This window comes from Procambarus clarkii, chromosome 65 (genome assembly GCF_040958095.1).
Source record: "Procambarus clarkii isolate CNS0578487 chromosome 65, FALCON_Pclarkii_2.0, whole genome shotgun sequence".
NCBI classification, from domain to species: Eukaryota; Metazoa; Arthropoda; class Malacostraca; order Decapoda; family Cambaridae; genus Procambarus; species Procambarus clarkii.
The window spans coordinates 32,044,989-32,064,572 of NC_091214.1; the positions used below are offsets into that span (position 1 = coordinate 32,044,989).

At 36.0% G+C, this 19,584-nt stretch overlaps 1 protein-coding gene across 1 annotated transcript; it reads left to right on the forward strand.

The window, feature by feature from the left end:
* The first annotated feature begins 1,025 nt into the window (after positions 1 to 1,025).
* On the forward strand, positions 1,026 to 6,110 carry LOC123747845 (uncharacterized). The gene is made up of 5 exons (XM_069309366.1): positions 1,026 to 1,097; positions 4,254 to 4,345; positions 4,582 to 4,697; positions 4,987 to 5,075; positions 5,789 to 6,110. The coding sequence occupies exons 1-5, from the start codon at positions 1,055 to 1,057 to the stop codon at positions 6,004 to 6,006; spliced, it is 558 nt and encodes a 185-aa protein (XP_069165467.1). The 5' UTR covers positions 1,026 to 1,054; the 3' UTR covers positions 6,007 to 6,110.
* Positions 6,111 to 19,584: the final 13,474 nt, after the last annotated feature.

Consider the following 19,584-nt stretch of genomic DNA (forward strand, 5'->3'; position numbering starts at 1 on the left):
CCAAGTTTTCATGAATTAATTGTTTTTCGACTACCTAACCTACCTAACCTAACCTAACCTAACTTTTTCGGCTACCTAACCTAACCTAACCATTAAAGATAGGTTAGGTTAGGTTAGGTAGGGTTGGTTAGGTTCGGTCATATATCTACGGTAATTGTAACTCTAATAAGAAAAAAATGATCTAATACATAATGAAATGGGTAGCTTTATCATTTCATAAGAAAAAAATTAGAGAAAGTATAATAATTCAGGAAAACTTGGCTTATTAGGCAAATCGGGCCTTGCAAAGTAGGTCGAGAAGTGCATTCTGGCTACTAGGTACGACATATATATATATATATATATATATATATATATATATATATATATATATATATATATATATATATATATATATATATATATATATATATATATATATATATATATATATTATATAAATATATAATAAATATCATTTATATTTGATTTGCAGAACAGCCAAAATTGTGGTGTCTCGTTGTGGAAAGCGGCACGAAACGAACCGTATACACACAAATCCCTGGACTAGACTGGCATAAACCTTGCATCATGCCGGCATGGTGTAATTCTCAAAATGTGCAATATGACCCGTGGTGAGGATTTTGGCTATGCACACTATCTCCATATAAATTACTTCAAAAGTGCCAAGTACATCTGCCAGGACATTATATGCCAGTACGGTACTGGCCATGGGCCCTGAAAATTCAAGAAAAAAATAAGAAATTCACCCTACTGGAGACAAAGCCGTTCCTAGGGGTTTTGCATGCAAAAGCACATGCATGGTATTGCCAGGTAAATAATTATCATTTGTCAAAGTAACGGGTATAAATGTAACGTTATTTTAGGGTTAAAAAGTTATTAATCAGAATAAAGTATTTAATCATAATTAAATTTTTGAGCAATCGACTAATATTCTTTCCTTGTAATTATTTTACAGTGTGTTACATCTTAATTATAGGTCTTGTATGGAGGACGCTGGCAGCACGGAAGTGGTTTTACCACAGGTGAAGAAACCGAGCAAATTTTCAGCTATATGTCGCGGTACAACAGTACCACCAAAAACATGTTGAAAGCCGGTTAGTTTATAGTGCATTGTTACAATGAGGAAGGTATAATCTATTAAAACTTGTTAGTGATATTTATTATGTGTAATGAAGATGACTTCAGTAACTAGCAACACCTGGTGTCACCCTACAACTTTGTGTATATGAATTGGATTTGATTAATATAGCAAGTAAATTATAGATAGTATAAAAGTGAATGTTGACCAGACCACACACTAGAAGGTGAAGGGATGACGACGTTTCAGTCCGTCCTGGACCATTCTCAAGTCAATTGTGATGAGGAAGTAGAGACAGGCAATAAATAGGCTAGAGAGAGCTGAGGAACAAAGTAAGGTGTATTTTAGGGGATAGTAATAATAATAAGAGCTGCAGATGGCCTATTGGCCCATACGAGGCAGCTGCTATTATAACCACTGAATGAGAAGGAGATAGGAATAAGAACTAACTAACACACCAACAAACTAACACACTTCGTAGCAATCTAGTTCACAGTGCTCCTCAAAAAAAAAAAAAAATGCTCCTCCTGCTGCTGGTGTCTACTCTATTTCCTGTTCATTTGGTACAATACTTTGGAGAAACTGGCTGTACACTGAATGACAGACTTAAAGCGCACAAGTGAAGTGTCAAGTCTGCAGACACTAACAATGCTCCCTTCTGCCATGTGAGGGATTCTAATCATCCCATAGATTGGTCTTCCTCCAAAATAATCTTTCCTGCCTCTACTCTCCACAGACGCCGTCTTGTTGAATCGGCTCTAATACACAATGTACCCAACATGAACTTGAGTCCTGGCTTTGTTGCTGTGGACTCTTCCCTTTCACAGTATATTTAATCTACAAAATCTACAAAAATCTACTCTACAAATCTACAAGACTTTAATCTACAAAAAAGCCTCCAGATCTTTAGCCCCTGCTATTGCTTTGCTCTTCAACAAGTCACTTGAACTCCAAACCTTTCCAGATATTCTAAAAAAAGCGAGAGTAACGCCTGTCCACAAATGTGGTGATCTCACAGATGTTAACAACTACAGACCTATATCAATCCTGCCAAACTTGTCAAAAAATTTTGAAAAACTAATCTATAAGCAGCTTTACTCATATCTAGCCAAACTCAATATACTTAGCCCTTGCCAATATGGCTTCAGGACCAAAATAAGAACTAACGATGCACTTATTAGTATGCTTAACTCGATTCATACAGCTCTTGATAAAAATGAGTTCCCTGTTGGGTTATTTGTGGACCTGCGTAAAGCTTTCGGTACTGTCAACCACCAAAACCTTCTTCTTAAATTACATCATTATGGTGTCAGAGGACACTCCCTACAATACCTCAAATCCTACCTTACTGACAGGCTCCAATGTGTTTCTGTGAATAATACAATTTCTCCCACCCTACCCATCAACATTGGTGTTCCCCAGGGCAGCATACTTGGCCCTCTCCTCTTTCTCATCTACATTAATGACCTTCCAAATGCCTCCCAACACCTCAAACCAATTCTATTTGCTGACGACACAACCTTCATTTACTCCAGTCCTGATCCCCTTGCTCTAAATGCCACAGTAAATACTGAGCTTAATAAAGTCCATCTGTGGCTAACTGCCAACAAACTCACCCTTAACATTGACAAAACTTTCTATATTCTGTTTGGCAATAAATCCTCTAATCAAATAAATCTGAAAATAAACAATACCCAAATTTGTAACAAATTAGATGGCAAATTCCTTGGCATTCTCATTGACCACAAGCTGAATTTCCAGGGACACATTCTAAACATATCAAAAAAAGTTTCAAAAACTGTGGGCATTCTTTCTAAGATCAGATATTATGTACCACGCCCTGCCCTGGTGACTCTCTATTACTCCCTTATCTATCCATATCTCAACTATGGTATTTGTGCTTGGGGCTCTACTACCCAAAATCACTTACGTCCTCTAATTACTCAACACAAAGCTGCTATTAGGACAATATCCAATTCTGGCCCCAGACATCACTCGGTACCCCTACTCAAATCTCTGAATATGTTAGACATTGTCACTGCACATTCTCTCATGTGTATTATACATATATAAAACGCTAAACTATAATGCCAATCCTGATCTCAAAAGCTTCATAGAAGGTTGTAACAGAACCCATGAGCACCACACCAGAAATAAATACAGTTTTGATATTCCTAGAGTACGACTTAATCAAACCAGAAATGCTCTACAAATCAAGGGGCCCAGAATGTGGAATGACCTTCCCAACCATGTTAAAGACTGTACCTCTCTCAACCAGTTTAAGTTAAAAACGAAGCTGTACCTAATAAATTCCCTGTAACTCACCTTACCCCTCTGTTGCCAACCCATGTATGTTTTTTGTTTTTTTTGTTTTTCAAATCAACGCTGTTTGAATGTAATTTTCTGTAATAATTTGTAATTGTATTTGTGCTGCTTTTTCAACAATGTTCCCCCCTCTTTTACCTCTATTTTTATTTGTACTCAACACATCTTATTCTTTTTACCCATTAGTTTTAAGCTTTAGTCTTTAATGTTTTTCCTGCCCGAAACGCTTTGCGTAATAGTGGCTTTAGGCATTGTATGTACTAGCTCTATCTATAAAGCAAACAAACTTTGTAAAATATCTTTATGTATGTACCTTACCTAAATAAAATTATTATTATTATTATTATTATTATATACTCAAATGCTGTAATCTTTCTAACAAACGTGACCTAACATAAGCCTACCCCTTCCATTTATCTATCTTTTCTTTCTCTTTCATTTTCTTTCTCTCTTCTCCTTTTTTTCTGTTCATTGCCTTCTCCTACGCTCCCTTGCTATCGTCTTCTTATTCCTATCTCCTTCTCATTTGGTGGTTATAATAGGAGCTGCCTCGTATGGGCCAATAGGCCCTCTGCAGCTCTTATTATTATTACTATCCCCTAAAATACACCTTACTTTGCTCCTCAGCTCTTTCTAGCCTATTTATTGCCTGTCTCTACTTCCTCATCACAATTGACTTGAGAATGGTCCAGGATGGACCGAAACGTCGTCGTCCCTTCACCTTCTAGTGAGTGGTCTGGTCTACATACTTTAGCCACGTTATTGTGACTCATCGCCTGCATAAAAGTGAATTATTTTCATTTTACATATTCATTGAAGGGAGTTATTTTTTGTCCCTTTTTCTCAGAGCGTGAAGAAGAACTTAGTGAATCTTCATTTTTTTGGAACCAACGTAAACATGACTCTTTAGCTCGTGTTCTAGCTTCAAGATTTTGTAAGGCAAGTAATTTGCTTTATTCATTGAATATATGCAACAATGATCATGAATCACTAATATAAGTGCACAGGAAAAAAAAAACATTCAAAAATAAAAATAAAAATAACATTTACTGCCATTAAACAGCCTTCATCAGCAGTTAGGCTCGTAAGGATTTTTTTTTTTTGTAATATCAAATATTAAATAAAAATTGCAACATTTATTATACTAACAGGGCAGTTTTTCCTCCTGTTGATAGGCAAAAGAAGCTGCAGAGTTAATAAGAAAGGAGTTAGCTGACTTATCTCTTGATGAAAAACAACTTCTCATCTGGATTGCAGAGTTAACCAACTTAGCCCAGAGTTTAAATAAAAGGTTTGCTTGTAAAATATATAGTAAGAAACACTGTTTTGAAATACTCTTATATATTTTAACAAGGTTATTGTACTGTAAAATCAATGCAGTACCATAAATCATAAAATTGCCAAAACATTTCTTAATTATTTTAATTGTTTAGTTCTTGTACAATAATTGTCAGCCATCATAAAATGCCATTGTGACCATTGCCTAAAAATTTAAGTTAATTTTTTTTTAATTAATCAGGGTCTTTACATGTTTGAATTTAGTAAACATTATAGTAAACAGTATCCTCTATTCTCAACAGATCAGTTTCTCAAAATGATGTTCAAAAGGGGATAGAGTTAGTATGTGACTCAATTAGAACCAAGAAATCCCACATATCCAGTGTAGCAGGTATGTTAAAGCTTATGTATAAGTTAGGGACTGATAAAACAAACTGAAATCTTTTAGTGTTTGTAAAATACTTCAAGAAAACAATTACTTTTTTTTTATCTAAACACATCTAATGTCATTTATTTCTCAGGTAGATTTGTATGGATACCATCTCACTTAGGTGTTGTCCTATGTAATTATAGGTAATTGTCAAAATTAAGTTGAGATATCAATATCTATGGCAGGTGCCTGCAGGTAATGTATCTGCCAATGGAAATCATTCCAGTTGTAAACTATGTGAACAAAACCTAGGACATACTGTCTATCACTATATATGTGACTGCCCTGTTATCAATGACTTCAGAACAAATGGTATGATGTACTTTGAGTTTTGTTATTACTTCATACACTCAGGAATATTGGAAGATATTCTTGTGCTGTACCCCGATTTTGTTAGTGGAGGCTAATAGATCAGCCTTACATTTCATATTCTCTCCAGATTCCATGTATGACTGGCTGTCCTGTGAGGTTTTTGATCTACACTGTGGTCTTTCATACATAATAGGATAGCAGCACATTGCTGTGTATACCTAAGCTTGTTAAAAAAAAAAGTGCTTGGCAAATATTTATGTAGTGTGTTCTGCTACTTTTGTGTAGGTATTCACTACTAAGTATATACAAAACAAATTTATCAACTATAATCTTATTTACTAGTAACAAAGTGTTTCTTTCAGTTTCAAGCAAAATGAGATCACGATACCGTGCAAAGATTGAAGCAGACAAGAAAAAGTTGAGGGAACTGATAGCGGTCAACAATGAAGACAATACAGAAAAACTTAGTGTGGACATTGATGAAGAGGGCAACTTTCCATGGTATAATGACACTCCTCAACCAACTGATAATGGTAAGTATATTTGGTTATTTTTCTGTGCATATTGGCCTTGTCAATGAGGATAAATATTGTTAGCTACTAACATGTTAATTCAAACTTACTCATTATGGTAATGGACAAATGGAAGTCCATGCCTAATTTATATTTTTAAGATAATAATATTAACAAGATACCTTAAAAATGATTACATATGATTGCATTGTTGTTGCATAATACATGCATCCTACAATGACAGATTTGTTCATGTTCCTTATTAAATAATTTACTTTATATTTTATTTTTGAATATTTTAAGTTACTCTTCAAGACAAGAGAAATGCTGCAGAAAAGCTGCATATGTACAACAGGACTATGGAAGAACAAAATGTCATTCAACTGGAAATGAAAAGTTACTTGGATTTCTACAGAAAAAAGCTTGAGATAACACAAAGACTAGATGATGTACAAAACAAAAGTGCTCCACCCTCTTGGATAATTGAAGTTAGTATCAGGTATCAATATTAACTTAATTACTCCACTGAAATAAATGTTATTGCATTATAGCTACTTGGTAATTATTTTAACAGGTAGCTTAATCATTGTTGTTTGTGTCTAAGCTAAGTAAAATTAGTAAAAGCATTTTGTAGACACAAATTGTAATATTATCATTATCACTTTTACTAGTTAAAGTTTAAATGAAACACTTGTTAGGAAAACAAACATTTAATTTAAAAAATGCCTGAAATAATGATGTGTGTTTGTTTTACAGGAACAGGGTAAATACTCAATAAAGAAGTCATCATTCCAGCATGTAACCAGTGGACTTACGGCCCTCTTGCTAAATATGAAAAAATTGTATCAAATTAAACTATTTGAGGCAACTAACCTGTTTTCTGAAGACAGGGAAGTAGAGTACAACAAATTTCAAACAGACAGTCAAGATTCCGAGGATTCCGAGACCGACAGTGACAACAGTGTAGTCAGTATTGAGTCACAGACTGACAACGAAGAAATGGAAGAAACACTCTTCCCTTTGATTTGAGTAGCTTTAAGTAGCAAAGCAAAGAGAAAATAACAAGTATTCTCTACCCCTGGGTTGGCAAATGTTCTTTTCCCAAATCATCGTCATGTTAATTTTGCATCCCTATGTTGCTCAAGAAAGATTTGTTGAATATTTTGATCTTTGGGGAATATATTTCAATATTTGGATCATACCTTGGATCATTTGGTCTTGGGGGAAAGACCATCATGCATTCATTCATTAATTCATGATGGTCTTGGGAGAAGTTTGTGAATGAATGAATGGAGGTTTTGGGGAGGCTTCAAGTGTGCTTTTTGGACCTGGCGAGTCTTTGGTTCCTGTCCCATCTCAAGAATATCTGATCATATATTCAAAGCTCTTTTTGTTATTTGGCAGTCTACCAGCTGTCAACTATTTGTTGTGATGTGTTTTGTTAATATATATTTTGTTTAGAATATACTGTATGGAAACCAGGGATACAAATATTGTATAGCTACAAATATAAAAAAAAATAATTTAAATATAAAGTACTTGTTATATATTCTCAAATAATTATTATATAAGTGTGCAATGAATTGATGTGTGCTGTATTTGCAGAGCATCAAATCATGTAGATGGTAGGGCAAGTACCTTAAGGTGCTTCCGGGGCTTAGCGTCCCCGCGGCTCGGTCGTCGACCAGGCCTCCTGGTTGCTGGACTGATCAATCAGGCTGTTGGATGCGGCTGCTCGCAGCCTGATGTATGAGTCACAGCCTGGTTGATCAGGTATCCTTTGGAGGTGCTTATCCAGTTCTCTTGAACTCTCTGAGGGGTTTGCCAGTTATGCCGTTATGTGTAGCGGAAGCGTGTTGAACAGTCTCAGGCCTCTGATGTTGATAGAGTTCTCTCTCAGAGTACCTGTTGCACTTTTGCTTTTCAATGGGGGTATTCTGCACATCCTGCCATGTCTTCTGGTCTCATGTGATGTTATTTCTGTGTGCAGGTTTGGGACCAGCCCCTCTAATATTTTCCACGTGTAAATTATTATGTATCTCTCCCGCCTGCGCTCAAGGGAGTACAGATTTAGGCTCTTTAGTCGGTCCCAATAGTTTAGATGTGTTACTTTTTTTACTGAGTAATAATTTTTACTGATGGTTTACTGAGTGGATTCTTGCAGTAAAGGTTCTCTGCACGCTCTTCAGGTCAGCAATTTCTCCAGCTTTGAAAGGGGCTGTCATTGTGCAGCAGTACTCCACTCTAGAGAGCACAAGCATTTTGAAAAGTATCATCATCGGTATAGGATCTCTAGTGTGAAATGTTCTTGTTATCCAACTTGTCATTTTTCTTACAGTTGTGACGGCTACTTTATTATGTTCTTTAAAGGTAAAGTCTTCAGACATGAGTACACCTAGATCCTTGACATTGCCTTTTCGTTCTATGTTATGATTTGCTCGAGTTTTTTACGTGGTTGCCGTTTTTATATTTTCATTTTGTCCATAGCGCATGAGCTGGAACTAATCTTCGTTAAACACCATATTATTTTCTGTAGCCCATAGAAAGACCTGATCTACATCTGATTGGAGGTTTGCTGTGTCCTCTACGTTGCCTACTCTCATGAAGATCCTAGTGTCATCTGCAAAGGATGATACAGTGCTATAGGTTGTGTTCTTGTCTATGTCCGATATGAGGATGAGAAAAAGTACTGGAGCAAACACAGTACCCTGGGGGACTGAGCTCTTCACTGTTGATGGGCTGGATTTTATTTTGTTGACTATTACACATTGTGTTCTGTTAGTCAGGAAATTGTAGATCCATCTACCTATTTTTCCGGTAATTCCTTTTGAACGCATTTTATGTGCAATAACACCATGGTCATTTATCAAAAGCTTTTGCGAAATCTTTGTAAATTACATCAGCATTTTGTTTGTCTTCCATAGCATCTAATGCCATATCATAGTGGTCCAGCAACTGCGACAGGCAAGTGCGCCCTGTTCTGAAACCATGTTGTCCGGGGTTATGCAGATGCTGTGATTCCATGTATTTTGAGATCTTACTTCTTAGCACTCTCTCAAAATTTTTTATGATGTGCGATGTTAGTGCTATCGGTCTAATTTTTTGCCTCTGCCTTATTTCCTCCTTTATGAAGTGGTGCTATCTCTGCTGTTTTTAGTATATCAGGGATAACGCCAGTATCTATGCTTTGTCTCCACATAATGTGGAGGGCCTGTGATAGTGGTTTTTTACAGTTCTTGATGAATATGGAGTTCCAAGAATCCGGGCCTGGTGCAGAGTGCATAGGCATACTGTTTATGGCTTCTTCAAAATCCAGTGGGGATAGGGTGACGTCTGATATATGATTTGATGTTGGTATCATATCCATGAAAAACTCATTTTGGTTAGAAATCTTTAGTTCGTTTAATGGCTCGCAGAAAACAGTCATATTGCTTCCTCAGTAGCTCGCTCATTTCTTTGTTGTCATCGGTGAAAGTTCCATCTCCCTTTCGCAGGGGCCCGATACTAGATGTGGTTTTTGATCTTGATTTTGCATAGGAGAAAAAATATTTCGGATTCCTCTCTATTTCACTGATGGCCTTTTGCTCACTTTGCCTCTCCTGGGTTTTGTATGACTTGTAGCTTGAGTTCAATTGTTTCTATTTCTCTACATAACCTTCTTCGCCGTTCTTGAGATAGGGTGCGACTCTCAAGTTGTTCCGCGATTCGCTTTCTTTGCCTATATAGGGAACGACGTTCTCGTTCCAATCTGCATCTCTTCCTCTTTTTTCTTAGGGGTATGCGGTTTAAACATATTTTTAGTGCTACTGAGCTTATTTGTTCCAGGCACTGGTTCAGATATGCATTTTCTAGCTGTTCTTCCCAGTTTATTTCTGTGAAGTCCTTGTTTATTTGCTCCCAGTTTATCTGTTTATTATTGAAGTTGAATTTGCTGAAATCTCCTCCACCGGGAATCTGGACTGGTTTTGAAGGTCTATTCAACATGGTTGTCATAACTTCAATTAAGTTGTGATCTGAGTAACAGGTATTTGTAATCATTATGTTCCTGATCAATTCATCATTATTAGTGAAAATGAGGTCCAGCGTGTTCTTCCTAGTTGGTTCTACTATTTGCTGGTTTAAGGCAAACCTGTCGCACATCCGTAGCAGGTCATTTGCATGTGCCTGTTCATTTAGGCTACTTCCTGGTATTCTTTCTGATATTACTGTATTAGCCAGGTGCTTCCATTTCAGGTGCCGTATGTTGAAGTCCCCAAGCAGGATGATGTTCGGAGCTGGATTTGTGAGGTTTTCCAAGCAGTGTTCTATTTCCATTAGTTGGTGTTTAAACTGCTGAGGGTTTGCCTCCGGTGACTTTTATACAAAGACAATAAGTACATTTAGGATCTCTATTTTGATTATCAGCACTTCCACCATATCATTTGAGGTGTTTAGCAGCTCAGTACAGATGAGTGTGTCTTTGATGTAGAGGCTGACCCCACCCTGAAGCCGGTGTTTCCTATCACATTTGAAAAGATTGTACTCTGAGATCCATATTTCACCATCATGGTAGTCCGGCATTCCGGCAATATTTCTTATAGTCGCTGGGAGGACGTTGAACAACCGCGGACCTCTGATGTTTATACAGTGCTCTGATTGTGCCTATGGCACCTCTACACTATTTGGAAGAATACACACACACTGGGTACTGGGGTGGGCCTACCTCCAAATGGCCCCTTGGTAAAAGTAAACCAATTTTAACTCAAATAATCTGTGCTAGGATTCTTGGAAACCATTGTGGCACCACAATTGCCCTTCTTGGTCTCTGTCTACCGATTGTTGTAATGCCTGGTGGCCTCTGTCTACAGACTACTATGGTTCCAAATTTCTGTGATTTTGGTGTTTTGTTTTTGCAAGAAATAAATATTTATTATATATGTTATGTTTTCCACATTTTCAGCACATCAGTGTCTACTTACTGCTGAAGCAAGTACCTTCATCAGGGTTCCCAAAGATCATATCTTAGAAGGGTCGAAGACGTCCATTATTTTGAAGCCATCAAATAGAAAAGAAGAAAGAAATAATTTGAAGATAGTCAAGAAGGAAGATGTATCTGTTGGAAGAGGGCAAGTCATGATGGTTCAGAAGAAAATAACGCACAATTTGTCTGATAGCAGATAATAAACTATTTTTTGATAATGTAATTGAGTCAGAGGTGACTCCCATCAATCTTACTTCCTTTACAGAAAAATAAAATTAATATAAAGAAAATATTATTTATGTAAAATATGATTTATTTTTGTAATAAAATCAATAAACTTTATGTAATTAAGTCAGAGGTGACTCCCATCAATCTTACTTCCTTTACAGAACAATATAATTTCTATGAAAAAATTCCTAAGTATTTATGTAACATATATGATATATTTTTTTAATAAAATCAATAAACTTGTGTTTAAAGTCAGTAGTCCATATATTAATTTATCAATCCATCCTTGTGCAGTATGTGCAGTACCACAGCCTGGGTGTGGTACTGCACATACTGCACATGTGTGCTTCTCTCAGAAGTTCCTGTTGCACCTCTGCTTTTCAACGGGGGTATTCTGCACATCCTGTCATACCTTCTTGTTTCATGTGATGTTATTTACGTGTGCAGGTTATTTCTGTGTGATGGTTGTAATTTCAGATTTTTGTTGATTAATTTGGAGTAGGGGTAATTAAGGGTGGTGGGTCCCCAAGCACAGATATATATATATATATATATATATATATATATATATATATATATATATATATATATATATATATATATATATACCTGTTATGCCAGTTGCTGGAAGGCTTCTGTGCTGGCTAGGGTTCGAGTCTCCTGGTGGGAAAGTGTTCTAAAGTTATATATATTTATATATATATATATATATATATATATATATATATATATATATATATGTCGTACCTAGTAGCCAGAACGCACTTCTCAGCCTACTATGCAAGGCCCGATTTGCCTAATAAGCCAAGTTTTCCTGAATTAATTGTTTTTCGACTACCAAACCTACCTAACCTAACCTAACCTAACTTTTTCGGCTACCTAGCCTAACCTAACCTATAAAGATAGGTTAGGTTAGATTAGGGAGGGTTGGTTAGGTTCGGTCATATATCTACGTTAATTTTAACTCCAATAAAAAAAATTGACCTCATACAGAATGAAATGGGTAGCTTTATCATTTCATAAGAAAAAAATTAGAGAAAATATATGAATTCAGGAAAACTTGGCTTATTAGGCAAATCGGGCCTTGCATAGTAGGCCGAGAAGTGAGTTCTGGCTACTAGGTACGACATATATATATATATATATATATATATATATATATATATATATATATATATATATATATATATATATATATATATATATAAATATATATATATATATATATATATATATATATATATATATATATATATATATATATATATATATATATATATATATATATATATATATATATATATATATATATATATATATATATATATATATATATATGTCGTACCTAATAGCCAGAACTCACTTCTCAGCCTACTATTCAAGGCCCGATTTGCCTAATAAGCCAAGTTTTCATGAATTAATGTTTTTTCGTCGACCTAACCTACCTAACCTAACCTAACCTAGCTTTTTTTGGCTACCTAACCTAACCTTACCTATAAATATAGGTTAGGTTAGGTTAGGTAGGGTTGGTTAGGTTCGGTCATATATCTTCGTTAATTTTAACTCCAATAAAAAAAATTGGCCTCATACATAGAGAAAAGGGTTGCTTTATCATTTCATAAGAAAAAAATTATAGTAAATATATTAATTCAGGAAAACTTTGCTTATTAGGCAAATCGGGCCTTGAATAGTAGGCTGAGAAGTGAGTTCTGGCTACTAGGTACGACATATATATATATATATATATATATATATATATATATATATATATATATATATATATATATATATATATATATATATATATATATATATATATATTAGTATACTTTTGTAGCAGTCTTTCCTTTAGACATATTATTAAATATGACCGGAAAAGTAAGATTAATAATTCTAACACGAATTTTCTCAATATTTCTTATGTTTCTTTTCACTGTTGATGGTAACTGAAAAATCAATTCTCCAAAATTCATTTTTATTTCTAGTCTAACGCGATACTTGAACGCGTTTTGTAATAACTTATTACATTTTCAAAGAATTTTAGTTTACACACACACAACTATAACCTGCAAACACTAAACAGAGTTCTTACTTATGCTATGATTTAAACATCTTTCATTTTATACCCGCATATCACCTCACCCAAAATGGCGAGGTCGTGCGATGACGATGACGACGAGGTCGTGCGATACGTGGGAGGAGGAAAGGAAGGCTGGTAGAGCAATTTGGGAGGCTGTGCGGACACTAAGGCCGCTGAGTCTTACAGGAAGGGTTGCTTGCTCCCACTGAGAGTCGTCCAATGGCAGGTTAAGGACTTTCACCAGCATGGACCTCAGAAGGGTGTCATACACATTTAACTTAGGGCTGCTGTAGGATGGAGAACATCTCAGAAAGTAGGTCAACTTAGGGAGAGACAGGCATCTTGTGAGGAGAAAGAAAGCATCATGGGCATCAATCTTGTCAATCCTGTCCAGCATTCTCTTTTGATCAGTGATTTTTGCATCCAGGACCTCCTTGATTGCTCGTGGGCCAATGGAGGCACCCAAGAGAGTGCAGTCCGGTGGCTCGACAACGAGAATTTCTGGAAGAACATTTTGTATTTGCCCAGTGATGTCTGGGTTGCGGGAGATTATTTCACATTTGGATGCATTGAGAATGAGGCCTAAGGCTGCTTCCTGCTCCTGGATTTTCCTTATATCCTTCAAAATGGTTTCCGGGGTTCCAGCGAGAGTGCTATCATCCAGGTACCAGATGTTTAGCTCGCTTGTCAGACTATCAGTGACCTCTTTGATAGCTAGGCAGAAAAGGAGGGGGGCTAAGGAGTCACCTTGTTGGACACCTTCACAGGAGTTTATTTCATGCTCCTATCTATCTATCTATCTATCTATCTATCTATATATATATATATATATATATATATATATATATATATATATATATATATATATATATATATATATATATATATATATATATATATATTTATGTCGTACCTAGTAGCCAGAACTCACTTCTCAGCCTACTATGCAAGGCCCGATTTGCCTAATAAGCCAAGTTTTCATGAATTAATTGTTTTTCGACTACCTTACCTACCTAACCTAACCTAACCTAACTTTTTCGGCTACCTAACCTAACCTAACCTATAGAGATAGGTTAGGTTAGGTTAGGTAGGGTTGGTTAGGTTCGGTCATATATCTACGTTAATTTTAACTCCAATAAAAAAAAATTGACCTCATACATAATGAAATAGGTAGCTTTATCATTTCATAAGAAAAAAATTAGAGAAAATATATTATTTCAGGAAAACTTGGCTTATTAGGCAAATCGGGCCTTGCATAGTAGGCTGAGAAGTGCGTTCTGGCTACTAGGTACGACATTTATATTTATATTTATATATATATATATATATATATATATATTTATATATATATATATATTTATATATATATATATATATATATATATATATATTTATATATATATATATATTTATATATATATTTATTTATATATATATTTATATATATATATATTTATATATATATATATTTATATATATATATATATATATATATATATATATTTATATATATATATATATATTTATATATATATATTTATATATATATAAATATATATATATATTTATATATATATATTTATATATATATATTTTTATATATATATATTTATATATATATATATATATATATATATATATTTATATATATATATATATATATATATATATATATATATATATATATATATATATATATATATATATATATATATATATATATATATTTATATATATATTTATATATATAATTTTTTATTAAACCTAAAAGGGGTACCACCTCTTGTGCAAGTGTGGACATAGCCACGGAGAAGAAAATAAAGAGTACTCAGAGAAGACCTTGTGGATCCTCACTGAACACTTTCATCTTGTCTACCACCCTATTCTTTTAGTGTGTGTGTAACTTTATTTTAATATTTCATTACACTAAAAGGGTTACAACATTGGTTACATGCTTTGTACAAGGCTACTCATCACAGGTTCTAGAGTTCCTCCAGCTCCTCAAATGGCAGGCTGGAGCCATGGATGCAGTGAGCATTTCCTCTGTGGATCGCCACACTAAGGTGCTGAAAGTGGAGCAATGGGTCAAAATTGTAGTGGTGATCAAGATCTCTAGATTAAGAGCCCAATACTGTCACCATGGTGACACTGTTGGGCAGCGCCACTCATCCTGTGACTGGACTCACCAATACTGTCCATCCCAATACTGTCACTATGAATATAGTGACAGTATTGGGCAGTGCCACTCATCATGTGAGTGGACACACCACCATAGGAGCTTGCCAATAGGAAGCAAACCCTTCATCGTTCATCCTGTCACTTGTACCCAGACACAGCTGGGACTTTCTTAACTGTCTCAAGTGAACAGCTTTGCAAACAAAAAAATTAACATTCGTCAACCTTTAAAATTGTACGTTATCTTGCGGGTGCAAAATGGGGAGATATTTTAAGAACAGTATGTATATGTGACAACCACATTTGTCCTGATAATTTTTTTCAAGCTGGAATTTAAAAGTTCTTGAGAATTTTAGCATTTACGATTTCGTTGCGTAGGCGGTTTCAATGGGGTTCTTAACCCTATGTATTCAAAAGCATCTATTGTTACTCCTACATTGTGGCTTGTTGAGCTTGAAACCTTTGCTCTTTGTTCGTGTTACATCTGACCTTTTGAAGAAATTGAATGAATCAATATCCTCCAAATTGTTCAGTATTTTAAAGGTTTCACTCTATTACTCTCGCATTTGCATATCTCTAAGCATATAGATTAGATTTAGATTTAGATTAGATTTTCAATTCAGGTAAAGGTACATGCATTGCAGATGAGTTACAAAGGGAAAGACAAGGGCTAGCGTTCACTAGCTCTATTGGAATAGAAACATCTGCAAGACAAGTGTTGGCAAAAATTCAGATAGCTAAGGGGACAGAGCCCGGCCTGCGGCTCACAAAGACCCCCAGGGTAAGGCTGAAGAACTAATACAGAAGTTGAGTGATGCAGCATCATCCTCCTCCCACCCTGCATAAGTAAGCAGGGAACAGCTCCTCCGACAAAATGACAGAAGGATTAGGATAACAAGAGCACAATCTAGTGATGACGAGTATGAGGAACCAATCACAGCCCAGGAAGTAAAGGGGGCTATGAAAAGGATAAAATTACAGCACCTGGTGAGGATGGCATCACCTACGACATACTCAATGCACTGGTGAAGTGTCTGGGAACCCAATACTCCACCTGTTTAACAAGTCATTCCTAAGTGGAGTGTTGCCCACACAATGGAAACATGCAATAATTGTTCCCATACCGAAACCCAATGACCCTGGCAATTACAGACCTATCAGTCTCATGTCATGCACTTGCAACATGTTCGAAAGGATCATCCGAAACCGACTATTGCACAAAATACGCAGGTTAGGGGATGTGGGTCAATGGATTTGTTAAAGGACGGAGCACAGCAAATTGTATAGTTAATTATCTGCCTAATGACACAGCTAAGTACTCCCAATAAACTCTCTCTTTGGGGCAAATATTTTAAATTTAAAATACAATACCTAAAGCCACTAATACGCATAGCGTTTCGGCCAAATATATACGAAGTAAAACCCAAACAAAAACCCATTACAGCAGAGTAGGACCCATAAAAGATGAGACTAACAATGCAACCCATCCTCGACTCTAGTCCATTACATTCAGCGGTCGACCCCACAGACGCATTCATAAATTTTAACAAGCTGTTCATTCAAAACGGGAATTTTCTCAAGTATAAATTAATATTATAATATATTGGCATTTTGTATATATATAGGCATAGGATAGGTTAGGTCAGGTGTTTAGGTTCTGTTGGCGTTTATTTGTATTTGTAGTACGTGGGTGAAGCATTGATAGTGTTGTGATTCGAACAAACTTCGTCAGTGAAGCACTTGTTCCGGATATGTCCGAACGTCAGCAGTTGTGAGTCGTGTGTAAACCGCTTTTCATTCATAAACAGGGGGTTTGGCGGGTGCATGGAATCACTTTTGGATCTTTGTTTGGAGGACGGGCTGAACAATGTTAATTTTAAGTTGCACGATAAAAGGGCAGCAAACACACTGATCGAATACTTTACATCACTGTTCACACTAGAAAGCTTGAATGACATCCCATCACCCACACAAATGTTTGTCGGAGGTAAAGAGAATGAATTAAGGGAAATACCAATTACACGCTACACAATCAGGAAGAGCATTGACAAACTAAAAGACTCAAAAGCCCAAAGTGTGAATGTATTTCAGTCCCAAGTCGTAAAGGAACTGAACTGGCAAATTCACTATGTTTGTCAGTGAAACTCCTTTTCAGAAAATCCCTGGAGCATTATCACCTGTTGAAGGTGATAATGAGACCTTACTAAGTGATCTAAATGAACTTCAAAAATGGTCAGATGACTGACAAATGCTTTTTAATGTCGATAAATGCTAGCCCTTACATGTGGGCCACAACAATCCACTTCAGAAGTACCAAATTGACAGCACTACCTCACAACAGATAGATGAAGGAAAGGGCGTTTGAGTCAGAATGCATCATTTCGCCTTCTCGCCATGCCCTGTGGCTGGGGGGATTGGTGCCCTGAAGCTACATCAACACCCTATACCCCCCCCCCCCCCCCGAAGTGGCAAGGGGAGTTAGTGGACAATAATAGTGCTCAACAAGTGGAAGAGGTAATTAAAAAAAAATCATACCAGAGCTTCATCTCTCTTATCAGGAATGGATGAGGGCCACTAGGGTAACAACACTGCAGACCAGGCATGACAGGGCGGATCTCATAGAAACCCATAAAATACTAAATTTGGAGGATGTCAATCCGGACAGTTTTTTCAAAAGGTCAGACGTAACACGAACGAGGAGCAACGGGTTCAAGCTCAAGAAACCACAATGTAGGACAGAAAACCAAAGATGCTTTCACCCATAGGGTTGTAAACCCGTGGAATCGCCTACCCGCACATGGCATAACTCTGCTTGGTATTAAAATGCTGTAGCGAGTAATCCTTATACTCGCTCCATTATCTCATTATCCTAATAGCATAACTAATTAGCACTAATTACAGAAGCTACAATCCTTTCCCCAATTACCGGTAATACTCTTCTCAGCTTGTTGGAGGGAGCTGAGGTGTAATCACCATATAAGCAAGCGATATGAGGAATGGAGGACAGTACAATTTCCCCATTCAACAATGTAGCACTCGGCGTGTACAGTTCTAATCGACCTAAGACGCTACAGCTTCGACACAGAGCAGACAGCAGACTACGACCGCATCGAGCCGCCACGCTCTCGCTCCCCGAGTTCAGACACTCACAATTTGCCATTATCTTAATTTTATTGTACATGTGCTTGGGGTTCTACTACCCAAAATCATGCATGTCCCCTAATTATGCCATACAAATCTGCTATTAGAACTTTTACCTGAATAAACATTTAATATTCTTTATGTAAAGTAGTACTGTTAATTTAGTACTTGTGACGTGGATTGTTATGGCCCATATACAAGATCTTGCATTTAATTATAATTTAATGATGTGGTTTGTAATATTTTCATCTATGTTATTGGTATATATGACAAAACCTCATGTAAATCAGGTAGGTAGGTAGGTGTGTGGCAGTCCGTCTAATTACCCAAAGCTTCTTAGTACAGTATACGTAAGTAATGAAACTCTACGATATATTTACTCTCTATATTGTTGGTGCTGAATGTAGAACATCATGAAAAAAAACTTATTTTTACTCTAAACTAACATAATTTTATAGCAAAATTGGAATCATCTAATTACCCAATGCCATAACATTCTCTCTTTAGCGCATTTATTATGCACCCTATACCCATCTTGTGAGCCGAAGTGGAAAGATATACAGAGGCTTATTTATTGTCATGTTCCTGCATGCCAATGTGAGAAGGAATCCACAACATTTTTATATTTACCCTCTTGCTAAGTATTCTTATATATCTATGTCTAGCTTCCAAGACAAGCACGTTATTACATGATTGCAAACTGTTTATTGCTCGTAGTGAAGAAAGGGAGTCAGAAACAATTAAGCTGTCTACTTCAGTGTTGTCAATAATTTCGAGTGCTACCAGGCTTAGAATGTAGACTTCCTGTGTTGAGCTGCGAGTTAAGTTTCGCATAATTTCGTTATAAAATATGATTATTTCAGAGTAAAAATGTGTATTTCCATTTTCTACATTCAGTACCAACATTATAGTGAGTAAATATATCATATTTGTTCATTACTTACGTAATGCTAGGAAGCATCATCTCAAATGAAGTAGTTTCCTGAATCTACTGGGCCGTCATATCTACACTTGAAACTTTGTACGGAGTCTGCCTCCACAACATCACTTCCTGATGCATTC

What these genes read in the sequence shown, in the direction of transcription:
- LOC123747845 (XM_069309366.1), top strand. Translation starts at nt 1,055, where the DNA reads ATGTCGCGGTACAACAGTACCACCAAAAACATGTTGAAAGCCG. An exon ending in CAAAAACATGTTGAAAGCCG is followed by an intron (nt 1,098 to 4,253) that starts GTTAGTTTATAG and finishes CCTTTTTCTCAG; the next exon opens with AGCGTGAAGAAGAACTTAGT. An exon ending in TAGCTTCAAGATTTTGTAAG is followed by an intron (nt 4,346 to 4,581) that starts GCAAGTAATTTG and finishes TCCTGTTGATAG; the next exon opens with GCAAAAGAAGCTGCAGAGTT.